Source organism: Neomonachus schauinslandi, chromosome 7, assembly GCF_002201575.2.
Source record: "Neomonachus schauinslandi chromosome 7, ASM220157v2, whole genome shotgun sequence".
Classification (NCBI taxonomy): domain Eukaryota; kingdom Metazoa; phylum Chordata; class Mammalia; order Carnivora; family Phocidae; genus Neomonachus; species Neomonachus schauinslandi.
In genome coordinates, this window is record NC_058409.1 from 81,537,758 (window position 1) to 81,551,822 (window position 14,065).

General features: G+C 35.4%; 1 protein-coding gene across 1 annotated transcript in view; it reads right to left on the reverse strand.

Annotated features, from left to right (window-relative positions):
- FBXL17 (F-box and leucine rich repeat protein 17) overlaps positions 1–14,065 on the reverse strand; it is a 509,105-nt gene that overhangs the window by 307,085 nt on the left and 187,955 nt on the right. The window contains exon 6 of the mRNA XM_021701497.2: positions 9,795–9,925. Within this exon, the coding sequence (XP_021557172.1) occupies positions 9,795–9,925 (131 nt within the window). The remainder of the gene's footprint in view (positions 1–9,794; positions 9,926–14,065) is intronic.

The window sequence follows — 14,065 nt, forward strand, 5'->3', positions numbered from 1 at the left end:
ACCCAGTGATTCAAAATTAAAATCCTATTTATTGTTCAAAAAGGGAGGCTATGGCTTTCAGATAACTAGCATGCAATACATAAAGCAAGCTCTATCTGAAGCCAGACAATGACATTAAATCCTCACCTTATTACGTATCAACTTTATTCAGAAATAAATAAATCTGGAAGAAAGATGGCACTTGAACCAATTGCCTGGATTTCAGCCAGAGTTTAAGCCAAATTTAAAAAGCAGATTTATACATCCTACAAAAGCAGCATTTATAATTCTCTCACCACGCAGGTATTAAATTACTTCTCTGAGCTGGGCCCTATGCGAGGTGCCAGGGGCTGAGATGGGGGCAGGGGCCCAGGACGAAGACACAGGCCCTCCTTACAGGAGAGAAACTCCTACACAAAACATTATGCAGCCACAAAATGACAGATGCCACCTGCAGAGTGACTGCCGCAGATTCAGCCAGACAGTAACATGACGCAGACCTCGTTACAACCACCATTATTATTTCATCTTTTCTTTAAAGAAACTCCCATTCATTTTAAGGGAAACTGTCAGTAGTGCAACTATAACTGTTAATGAAACAAGTTTGCTCTTCTGACTTCAGTAAGTGAGGAGTTATCTTATACTACCTTCAGTGAAATATTTTATCAGCTGGGGAATAATAGACGTAAAGCCCTTCCATTTTCATGAGGCAAAGGGCTCAAGCAGAAAGTACTCTGTCATTCTTCTTGTCTTCACATCTTCATGTCTTCTTTCTTAATTTCTCAAAGGACTGTCACACAGAAAATAGCCCAGGCACATATGTGTCAGCTCTGCCATTTTTAATTATTACCAATCAAATTCCAGCAATTTATCCTCTGGTTAAACATGTGTGTACCTATCTTCTAAAATATTTCTTTATGCCACAGTTCATAAAATATTTTAGGCTGAAGCAAATCCCTTGCACTAAATTAATAACTAATCACAAGACATATTTATCATCTCAAACTTGTTACAGGCAAATTGTCAGATTTAATCACCTTTCTCATATTTTCACTATTTACTGGGCTTCATTTATCATACGTTCAAAAATTTTGACAACAGCGAGTTATTTTAATTACCATTTCTGGTTGTGGATTAAGAATAAGACAACTCCCGGGGGAACTGGAGAAGCGAGGGATGGTCCTAAATTCGTCCAAGCAATCAATAAGCTATTATCATTTTCATCAATAAATGAAGATTTTTCTTCACTGTTGGCAATTTTAAAACAGGTTTGAGGTTAGGAAGCCTCCAAATCCATGAGGATACAGCACTGCATTCATCATCACATAAAACATGTCCCATTCTTCCCATAATCTGATCATGAATTCTGATTTCATACCACGTAAGACACATGTTTTTTAATCTCCCAAATGAAATGATTAATATATGTTTACTCACATTTATATTGCCTGAAAAACACAAAAACACAAAGCAATAGCAGCATTTAGAGTAGCACATCCAGAAAAGTTAACAATATAATTCTATAGGAGCTCTGTTAATTATTATTTGTAGAAATGTTTATTTACGTATTACTGCTCAATAGGAACCAAGGACAAAGCAGAAATTTAAAATTACCATTATATGTCGGAACTACCATAAAAATTCACATTACTCTTTAAGACAAAATAATGTGAACATGGAGAACCAAAAAGACAAATTAATCCACATCAAATCCAGCTTCCGACCTTTCTCCAGAATTGGAGTTAAAAATCAAAGCAAGCTGAGACATATACATCTCATATAGATTTTTCCTTTCAAGGGATTTTATTAGATTAAATACTCCAGAATATATATCAATTAATAGTTCCTTAAAAACAACACTTAATTACTAGAAGTACTGAAAGAACCAATATTCAGTATTACTGTGTACCAAACAATGAAAAAGTTCCTTGAATTTGAATGCACTAAAAATTTCATCTGAGGATAGATGCAAAAATCATTTTATATCATCAGCTACTTGAAAAATCACATATACTAGGGGAAACGGTACAAATTAGTTATAGCAATCATATCTTACCAAAGGTACTGAAACCTTCAGTATAGTCAACTTCTTTTTAGCTCAGTGACAACTTGCTCAAAGTATATATACCCGGTATTCTCCTTTACTCTGCAATGATTAAGTATTTGCTACAACTGACATGGAGCATTTATAGATAATAAAATATGTGCAAAAATAAATCTGCGTCAGAAAGACAAATATCATATAATTTCACTCATATGTGGAATGTAAGAAACAAAAATGATGAACATAGGGGAAGGGAAGGAAAAATAAAATAAGATGAAAACAGAGAGAGGCAAACCATAAAAGAGTCTTAACTAGAGGGAACAAACTGGGGGTTGTTGGAGGGGAGGTGGGTGGGGGGATGAGGTAATTGGGTGATGGGCATTAAGGAGGGTACTTGTAATGAGCACTGGGTGTTATATGCAACTGATGAAACACTAAATTCTACCCCGGAAACTAATAATACACTATATATTAACTAACTTGAATTTAAATTTAAAATAATAATTAAGGGGTGCCTGGGTGGCTCAGTCGTTAAGTGTCTGCCTTCGGCTCAGGTCATGATCCCAGGGTCCTGGGATCGAGCCCTCCATCGGGCTCCCTGCTCCGCGGGAAGCCTGCTTCTCCCTCTCCCACTCCCTCTGCTTGTGTTCCCTCTTTCGCTGTGTCTCTCTCTGTCAAATAAATAAAATCTTTTAAAAAATAAAATAAAATAAAATAATAATTAAAAAATAAATGTGTGTCATCATACGCTTAAATGAATGCCTATTCAAAGATCATTTGTGAAATTCTTTTTGATACCAACTATGAACCAGGCATGGTACAAGACACAAAAATGGGCAAGGCTTTCTACTTTTCCTCAAGGAACTTAGTAAGAAATGAAGAGTATTTACAAATGGGGTTGTTGGGGAAAAACTGCTTTTCATTACAAAATTAGCTATTTTGAAAATCTACAATTCTATGTAAGATATCCAAAACTTGTCACCTATCAGATATCCCATTGGAAAAAGAGAAGGTAACATTCTAATGATGTTTAGGATGATCAAGCATAGTCTGATGCCTGAGGTAGGATGACCATGTAATTTATCACCCAAACCAGGACACTTTGGAGCACAGAAGAGAACAGCACAGCACAGATACTAAACCTGACAGAATTTCAAAATAACAAGAAAGGACCAGAAATGACATAAGCAAATCCAGATATTAGGGTCATTCCAGGTCTGAGGCAGAATAAGGTACTGAGAGAAGATGAGCCCTTCGTGGTTAGAGCTCAGACTTTGAAGACATATTAAAATAGGTTCCAGTCTTGATTCCACCAGTAACTACTTGTAAGCTACCTGGACCTTAATTCTTTCATTTGAAAATGGGGTTAATTTTTTCCTCAAGGTTGTTGTAAAGACTAAATGAAATAATGTGTGTAAACACTTAGCACAATGTCTGGCCCAAATTATAATAAATGATATAGCTATTATTAGCTATTGTTATGATCCTTAGTCCAAAAAACAAAAGAGAGAAAATATTATACTCTCTGACCTCTCTAGTATTACAAGAACCAATTAGGGATTGGTTGGTTGGTTGGTTTGTTTAGTGGGCTCTATGCCCAACAGGGTGCTTGAACGTACAACCCCAAGATTGAGAGTCGCATGGTCTAATGACTGAGCCAGCCAGATGCCCCTAGAACCAATCACAGTTTAAAAGAGAGGGTCCTTCTGTAGAAAGACACAGAAGACATATTTTTACAGATGGTTTGAGAACCTGAATAGTAGTTACCCTAATACCATACTATTCTTCCAGGGATGGTCTTACAAATAATTGTAAATAAAAAAAGAGTGTCAAAAAATATGCCAAGCTCAAACAAGTGTCACTAGCACAGAAAGACTCCACCGTGTCTCTACAACTCCCTCAGAACTCAATAAAATCTTTCTTACTCTTTTTGCAAAGATATGAATAAATATCATAGAAAGTATAAAATTATGCAGTAGATTACGAGAATAAGCCAGAACTCAGTTTTACAAAAGCTCCCGCTGACCAGCCCAGCCACATTATTAGGTACCAAAAGCATGCAGACAGACTTCTCCCCATTCTACACAGGCAGGACAGTGCTGCTATAAACACCACCATGGAGCTGCTTCCAAAGCCAGTGTTATTTTTGCCGCCTCCTGATGTCCAAGTTTTCAGATTTTTACTAGAGAAAATTGTTCAAACTCCACACTCAATACTCCAAGGTGAAAAGTATTCCTCTCCTCCAGACCACTTAACTTTAATAGAAAACAAAATATTCTCAAACTCAAATTCAACTATGCCTGCTGGATTTAATGGATAGGTTTGTCCCCCTTGGGCAATCTTTAAACCTCAGTCTCTAGGAGAATTAAGTAATATTAGGGGATTGAAATGAAATAAAATTCTAAGTCCACTGTGACATGACATTCACAGGAAGACGGTAGATTATCAGCCCAGTCCTCGAACACTTATAAATACAATATATAGCATATGTTCACAAAACAATTCTTGGAAATAAAACACAATGGGCACTCGGCAAATAGTTTATATCACCAACACCTGCTCAAATCCTCTCTGAACTTTATTTCTAAATGTCACCGTTTTTTATTGAATCAACGGAAATTTGAAAGAAGAAACAGAATAAACATCCAGAGAAGATCAAGGGAGTTAGAAAAATCTTTATAGAAAGCCTCATTGAGTTTTCCATGAGCCAGGGCACTGTCAGTCTCCCTGAAAGGGGTGGTGGAGTAATCTGTCATTCTACTACTTCAACCCAAGTACACCTAAAAGACTAGAAAGGGTTATACACAGAAGAAGAAAAGAGAAAGAACAGTGTTAAGATTTTTCTTAAAGCTATCAACAAAGAAATCATGAGTCAAATACTGCACACTGGAAATCAATTCATTTTAAAATAAATAATTTTAGGGGCACCTGGGTGGCTTGTTAAGTGTCTGCCTTCTGCTCAGGTCATGATCCCAGGGTCCTGGGATCGAGCCCCACATCTATCTCCCTGCTCAGTGGGAAGCCTGCTTCTCCCTCCCCCACTCCCCCTGCTTGTGTTCCCTCTCTCGCCGTGTCTTTCTCTCTGTCAAATAAATAAATAAATAACTTTAAATAAATAAATAAATAATTTTAAATCACAGCCTTGAAGTTGGAGGGAAGTTTATAAACCAGCAGCTCTCTTTGTAATTCAGGAGACTTTTGGATAACACTCTTGTTTGAACACTAAGTGGAGGTGTCCATTTTGGATGGCAGTGGATGAAAATAAAGTTTTTAACTCATTTTAAGCTGAATTCTGTTTCTTGTTGTAACTTGAACCCATTGGCCAAAGTTCCGATGTCTAAAATAATGAAGAACTAATGTAGGTAGACCAATTAACTATTACCTGTTAATATATTTTATCAGACTCCATTTAAAGAGAACTCTTCGGTTTGAAATAAGAAATATCTAAAAAAAAAAACAAAACAAAACTCTACAATCTTGATTTTGGTAAAGGAGAATTCAGTCTGTAGACTGGGAATAGACAGATAATACAAAAGAATGTATCATGCCCGGTAGCAATGGTGAAGGACTGGAGAATGGCCAGAGAGAACAGCCTATTCCTCATCCTGGAAAGAATGTGAGTCCAGCGTTGCTAGATGTGCAACTTCTCCAAGAGGGAGCCCAACTTCGGAATTTTATGCAAACTATTCCAATTTTTAAAGTGTTCGCAACTATTTCAACTTCTAAAATATTCCATAGGCCAAACAAAATAGCTTCGTGGACAGGACTCCGCCATAGCCCACACGTTTGCAACTTCAACTGGTCTTATCAAAAAGCTTTATTTTAAGAGAAAATACCCATAGTTATTATTCCAAACACCAGTACATATAAAGTGAAATGGCAACATATTATAAATGCTATTTTATATTTGAAAGAAACTGGTCACAATAGTTTAAGATTTATAATTTTCCGAATTTTAGAATGTCCACTGATGTAATAGCTCTCTTGACATACATATAAAATTCACACAACAAAATTAACTCTTTAAAGAAAGTGTCCTTAGTTATTGATGTTCAACAAGTTTAATACATTCAATTTTTTTTTTTTTTTTACTGCAAATTCAAAGAATAAATCACTAGCTAGGCAAGTTCGACTAGTTGGCAACATAACCTATTTTAACAACCAGCCTGGTATTTGTTATGTTTTGTAACATTAGCTGATGGATGCTAGAGAAATTTTCATTTCTCTTAAATTGTTATCCTGATTCATTAGCAAGCATGGTCAACAGTTAATGAATGGATCATATATTTGATAATGGGTATATAGATCATGTGATTCAACTTTTCTCAGGACTAATGTTAAAAACTGAAAATGGGGAGATTAATTACTTCTTTGATCGCCAATTAAAAATTTTTAAATAGCTTTTGTAAAGATCTATTAGATTTCATTTAATTCTTCTTGGCAAAAAAGAACAAAAGAGCCATTACACGTCTATCACTAAAGATGTTCAGAACCATTCAGTTTTTCACATTATCAGCTTGTTACATCCAAAGCAGGCTAACTCTGTGCCAAACATACAAAAACGATGAAGACCAAATTGGATGTGAAATAACAAAAGATTTATATCAAAGACAAATAAACATTTCAATAAACTTAGAGTCAGAGACAGTAGAGAAGATATAAGAACCAGATGTTTAAGTCACTGATAGAAATAGTCAGTGTCCTCTTTTCATAAACCACTTGGATTTTATTTGTATTCAAAAGCAATGGTAAATGTCAAATGACTACTAGACCATCCTTCTGAATACAAGAAAATATCATGCTGTTTAACTCTCTAAACACAAAACGTGCTTTTAGAAAAACAAAGATAAAGAACAGCGTGTCTTAGACACATCACTTCAAGAACCACAAAATGCTAAAAGATACCAAGAGTGTAATACTAAAGACCTTCAATTACTACATATTTTAAAATTTTGAACTTCAAAAGAAAGTTTACAGATAAGAACTTTTAAAGTCCAAGATAAGTCTTATATCTAAAGATCTGACTATCAAAGTTTATCTTTGTGCAAGGAATCCTTTCTCAAAGCCAGCAGCATTAAACATTGATCCCTTTCATATGTGCAATATATAAAATAACATCTAAAGTTCCTCCTACACTTTCATTATGAAAGAGAATAATGACATTACTTTTAAAAACTAAGAATTTTACATAGAAATGTTAGTTATGTGTGAATCCCAACTATGAAATCGAAAAGTGACCCATCAACCACCATTTGCTTTTTCTCGTTTGTCCTCCCCCAGTTTTTCAGGCAGCAATGATGGAAAAACACATCTGTTGGCAAAGCCAAAGAAAAGTCATACAAATGGTCTGCATTTAATAGGAATAGTATGACCTTCCACTAAACAAAAGATGTTGAAAGGATTAAAAGAGAACACATGTAAAGTGCCTATCAATTACCTGGGCAATAAAGGTTACCTTCCTCCCCTCTATCCTTCCAAGGCTCACTATTCTCTCACTCATTAAGTCTTATGTCACCTCAAGAGAGCACCTTTGAGAACAGGAGGGACTCAGTGTCCTAGAGTCTGAGACACAGTTCCACGTATTTAGTAGAGGGTTAATAAATGCTTCCTGATTTACTAGAGGATAAGAATAACGAACAAATGTAAAACACGCTAATTGATAGGCTAAATGCATTAGTGCATTCCAGTGCCCTCTATATGAAAGGTGACTAACCCATCTCAGCTAAGTGCTGAAATTATAATTAAGTCTGATGGGAAGTCCTAGATTTATACCAATATAATTACAAATATTACTTAGCTTAGTGATAGAGTATGGCAAGAACAATGAGATGAGTAATTTAGATGATACTGCAAAGTGGGTTTTAATGTTTGAAACTTCTATTACAGTACACAGGATAAGTGCAAGGAGTGTAATTAAAACCTAAGAGTCTGATTTTTAAAACTCTACCGCTCAGCCTCATTAAAATGCATGTTTTCTCAATTAATCCAAACTTTTCCATTAAAAACATAAAAATACACTTTCATTCCTCGCAAATAAATCTCTACAGTACATATATTTAGGATCAAATACCAAATAACCATCAGAGTTAAGTAGGAAAGAATTATCGAAATAGCAAGAGCTTTGAATACATGGCGCCTAACAAAGGGAAGGAAAGACAAAGTGAGGGCTGCCCACTTTCTCATTTGTAAATACTTACGACTAAATAAGCATTTGAAGAGCTAGAAGATTAGAAATCTCTAAATATCTCTATTTAAATGATATAAACCTAAGCAAAATGTTTACTTCTTAGAAGAAAACCCTTCTAATCATATATGGGCCACTTCTTATTTACCCCTGTATTCTCTAATTACTGATTCTTCTACATATGTCAAGTACACAGAAAACTGTTGTGGAATAAAAGGCAATCATTTTCTTACTCATTTTGTTGGAGAAACAGTTTTTTCCTTTTAATTTGATACATTACTAAGCGGTTTATCTCAATATTAAAGTAATGCAAAACACCATAGGATAATGTTTCCTTATGCACTTTATCTTATTAGATGTTACAAAAGATGCTTAAAAGATTATTTTAAGTTGTCATCTAATCGACTGTAGAAGAATGTTGACTATAGAGAAAAATTTTATTTTTTTAATTTTTATCAATTCTCTGTAGATTTTGTCAATGTACTTTATATGACTATTACTCAAAGCCAATAAACACCTTTTATAAATGATGACCATATGACTAGATTAGAAAGTTTTTCAAGGAAATTTTACTAAGAAAGAGCCAAGTCAAAGGCTATCATATAATCATAAGAGTCACGTGGGTCAAGAAAGTGTCACTAGAACTTTAACATAATTGGAGAAAATGGAGTCCATATAGCTTTCATCTTAAGTACAAAAGGAAATTAAAAGAGGAAAGAGAAAGTATTTTGAATTTAAAGCATTATCTGACACAAACTTAATAAATCATTGCTCCTATTTATGAAAAAGTCTTTAAATCTAAATAGGTTCTAATTTTAGCTGAAATATTACTTTCTATTTCAAAAGCAAAATATTTTGGGGGGCTTATCTTCAAAAAGAAAACACTTACCCCTAAAAGTCACTGTGCAAGCATCTTGTCTCATGCCTGTATTTCAGAACCCACCTCAGTTAATCGACAATAATGAAAATAGTGCTACTCTGTGCTTGTTTTCATTATAAAGAAGTCTACTCTCAAGGGTTCTTTCATCTTTTTTCTTTCATGCAATATTTCAAAGAAAAATGGGTTCATCACTGTTTATAAGAAGAAAACTATCCATTTTACACATTTTTACACTATATGTTAAACTGTCTATCATATGACTTCCACTTCCAAAACAAACTATATTGATACAAAGAACAAAATATCATCCTTTAGAAAGGACCTTGATGCGTCTCATGTTTGAAATGGTTTCTTAGAATCATTTTCCTTGACAAGTGAACAGCAAATCAACCACAAAGTTGCAAAAATATTAAAGTGACAAATAAGCAATATACCTGGGTGGGTGACAAAGAAAAATTCGACAGACTGATCTTGTTATCATTGCATTTGAATCAAAGTGCATAAAACCTTGTCAGAAATATGAGCAATGGATGGATGAAAAGTATACAGCTAGATGGCTTTCAAATCTTAAACATACCTATTTTAAAAGGCATGGCTACATTAAATTTTCTAAAATTGACATGCCTTGTCATAATGATAATTAGTATTGGTCAATGGAACATACGTTTCCCTCTGGAAAAGTGTTTTTAAGATGTTACAATGGTTACCTGTCATTTATGATCCAGTTCAGACAGAGATTGAGAGAGCTAAGATTTTTGCACCTTTTGACAATTTCCATCACGGTTTCATTATCCAGTTCAGTGATATGACGTAGGTCCAAGCTGGAAAGATTTCGTAGCTAATGAGATAAATAAAATGAAAGATGAGAAAGGTAAATGTTATATTCATTCTCAAAAATTATATAGTTTATTACAAGGTAGAGTATCACCATGCAATATTCAAAATAGATAATATCTAATTAAATTACACTCATTCATATAATATTTTACATACTAAATTAGAAATGAATGCAGACATCTATGGTAAATATATGAATGGCAATAAACATTAAAATCAAACAGATTTTATTAATGTTTCATGAAAATCAAAAGTTAGCGACCTAATGGGGGGGGGCTGTTAAATATATTACATTAAGTACCTACAGTTTGATAAGATTATTCTAACATTGTTCAATTTCGGATATTTATCTTCATGATTATAATGCCACTTTCATATAGGTTTTCTCACTTTTTAAAAGATGAGATATGAGTAAATGGTTAATTCAGGGATACCCTGATGATATTTTATCAATGTACTCCAAATTGAACTATTATGGGTGGTGTGTTTCACCATGTGGAAAGCAATATAAAATGTTGTTTAAGAAGCAAAGATTTTCACCCACAACTATATGGTCAACTAATCTTCCACAAAGCAGGAATGAATAGCCAATGGAAAAAAACAAAAACAAAAACAGTCTCTTCAACAAATGGTGGTGGGAAAACTGGACAGATACATGCAGAAGAACGGAAACTGGACCACTTTCTTACACCATACACAAAAATAAACTCAAAATGAATGAAAGACCTAAATGTGAGACAGGAAACCATCAATATCCTACAGAAGAACATAGGTAGTGACCTCTTTGACCTCAGCTGTAGCAACTTCTTACTAGACATGTTGCTGGAAGTGAGTGAAACAAAAGCAAAAATGAACTTTTGGGACTTCATCAAGATAAAAAGCTTCTGCACAGTGAAGGAAACAATCAACAAAACTAAAAGGCAATCTATGGAAAGGGAGAAGTTATTTGCAAATGACATGGCTGATAAAGGGTTAGTAACCAAAATCTACAGAGAACTTATCAAACTCGACATCCAAAAAACAAATAATCCACTTAAGAAATGGGCAGAAGACATGAATAGACATTTTTCCAAAGAAGACATCCAGATGGCTAATAGACACATGAAAAGATGCTCAACATTACCCATCATCAGGGAAATACAAATCAAAACCATGATACCACTGCACACCTGTCAGAATGGCTAAAATTAAAAACACAAGAAACAACAGGTGTTAGCGAAGATGTGGAGAAAGGGGAACCCTCTTACACTGTTGGTGGGAATGCAAACTGGTGCAGCCACTCTGGAAAACATTCCTCAAAAAGTTAAAAATAGAACTGCCCTATGACCCAGCAATTGCACTACTAGGCATTTACCCAAAGGTTACAAAAATACTGATTCAAAGGGGTACATGCACACCAATGTTGACAGCAGCATTATCAAAAATAGCCAAATTATGGAAAGAGCCCAAATGTCCATCAACTGATGAATGGATAAAGAAGAGGTGTCATATATACACAATGGGATATTACTCATCCATCAAAAAGAATGAAATCTTGCAATGACATGGATGGAGCTAGAGTAGATTACGCTAAGTGAGATAAATGAGTCAGAGAAAGACAAATACCATATGACTTCACTCATACATGGAATTTAACAAACAAAACAGATGAACATAAAGGAAGGAGGAAAAAAGGAGAGGGAGGCAACCATAAGAGACTCATAACTATAGAGAACAAACTGAGGGTTTCTAGAGGGGAGGTGGCAGGGGGACAGGCTAAATGGGTGATGGGGATTCAGGAGGGCACTTGTTATGAGCACTGGGTGTTATATATAAGTGATGAATCACTAAATTCTACTCCTGGAACCAATATTACACTATATGTTAACTAACTAGAGTTTAAATAAAAATTTGAAGGAAAAAAAAAAAGATTTTCTCCAGGTTTCACCTTCCCCATTTTTCTATTTTCTCTCCTTTCCTGAAGCTTCCTGTCTTCCCCTGATGTTTAGTCTCCAAAGAAAATTACTAATACTATTTACACAAAGACAGAAATTATCTTCTTCAAATAAGCTACAAATCAAATAAGCTATTTTTGCTTAATAACATGCAAAGAGTTAATCTGGAGGCAAGTGGCAAACCAAGTAACACCCTTTCCAAATATGTCTATGCCCTAATAGGTTACTTATATGCAAAACAAACTTCACAGATGTAAAAAGTTATGGATTCCTGGGACGCCTGGGTGGCTCAGTCAGTTAAGCGCCTGCCTTCGGCTCAGGTAATGATCCCAGGGTCCTAGGATCGGGTCCTGAATTGGGCTCCTTGCTCAGCAGGGAGTCTGCATTTCCCTCTGCCTGCCTCTCTCTCTCTCTCTCTCTCTCTCTGACAAATAAATAAATAAAATATTAGAAAAAAATAAAATAAAGTTATGGATTCTGAAATTGAGAGATTATCCTGGATTAACAGGGTAGTCCTAATCTAATTACTGGGCTTTATGTGCAGACAACCTTTCGCAGCTAACATCAGAGGGATGTAATGGAAGAAGATGCAAGAGACATGTGAATTGTGAAAGGGATTCAACCTGCCTTGATTGGCTTTGAGTATGGAGAAAGAGAGCAAGGAGCTAAGGATTGTGGGCATCCTCTAAAAACTGTAACAGCCCTGAGCTGAAAGCCAGTAAAAAAATAGGGACTTCAGGGCGCCTGGATGGCTCAGTCGTTAAGCATCTGCCTTCGTTAAGGGTCCTCGGATGGAGTCCCACGTCAGGCTCCCTGCTCAGTAAAGAGCCTCCTTCTCCCTTCTCCCTCTGCCTGCCGCTCCCCCTGCTTGTGCTCTCTCTCTCTCTCTGCCAAATAAATAAATCTTAAAAAAAAAAAAATAGGGACTTCAGATGTACAACCTTAAAGAACTGAATTCCATCAAAAACCTGAAGAAGCAAGAAAACAGACTATCCCCTCTTACCCAGGACTGGCGAGTCTTTTCTATGCCACCCTCAAATCCTTCTGTAGAGGGAGCAGGTTAGTCCTGCAGGAAGCTGACCTGCAGCTGTAATCCAACCCAAAGGCCTCAGAGAAGTGAGACAGCCAAGTTCCACCCGAGAGTCAGTTGAGCTTCAACCCCAAGATAAGACAAGACACTGGAATCTCCACTGCCGCTGGGTCAGAGAGAAAGAAATACCCTAAAACAGCACTGTCCCAGAGAACTTTCTGATAATGCTAATGTTCTATACCTCTGCTGTCCAGTATGATAACCACTAGTCATATGCAGCTACTGAGCACTTAAGATGAGATCAGTGTGAGGGAGGACCTGAATTTTTATCTTATTTCATTTTGTTTAGTTTACATTTACTTTCAAGTTTTTTGATTACTGATTCAATCTCATTACTAGTAATCAGTCTGTTCAACTTTTCTAGTTCTTCCTGATTCAGTTTTAGATTGTATGTTTCTAGAAATTTATCCATATCTTCTAGGTTGTTTAATCTGTTGGCATATAATTTTCCATGATATTCTCTTAGAATCTTTTGCTTTTCTGTAGTGTCAGTTGTGATTTTTCCTCCTTCGTTTCTGATTTTGAGTCCTCTCTTTTTTTCTTGATGAGTCTGACTAAAGGTTTGTCGATTTTGTTTATCTTTTCAATGAACCAGATGTTGGTTTCATTGATATTTTCTTCTGGTTTTTTTGTTTGTTTGTTTGTTTGTTTGGTCTCTATTTCATTTATCTCTGCTCTAATCTTTATTAGTTCCCTCTTTCTACTAGCTTTGGACTTTGTTCTTTTTCTAGCTCTTTTAGGTGTCAACATCCAAAAGTCTTTATTACTGTTGGAGATATACTTATCTGGAAACACAAAAAGAACCAAATAGCCTCTCTGAGTGGCAGGTGCTGGATGGCTTGCTGGGCTTACGTCCTCATAGCCCTACTCATATCTGTACAGCCCTACTCATATCCGTACCATACAAAATCAGAAATATATAAAATGGACCTTAGAGATGCTGGAAAATACTCTGAAACATGACTATTAAGCCTATGAATGTTAAGGATGAATTTTGCTATGTGTAACCATATGCATATGTGAACTATCAAATATAGCCATATATAATACATACATAGCATCACTTTATTTTCCAATTATTCTTTATTATAGTCACTAGGAGGACACAAAATCATAA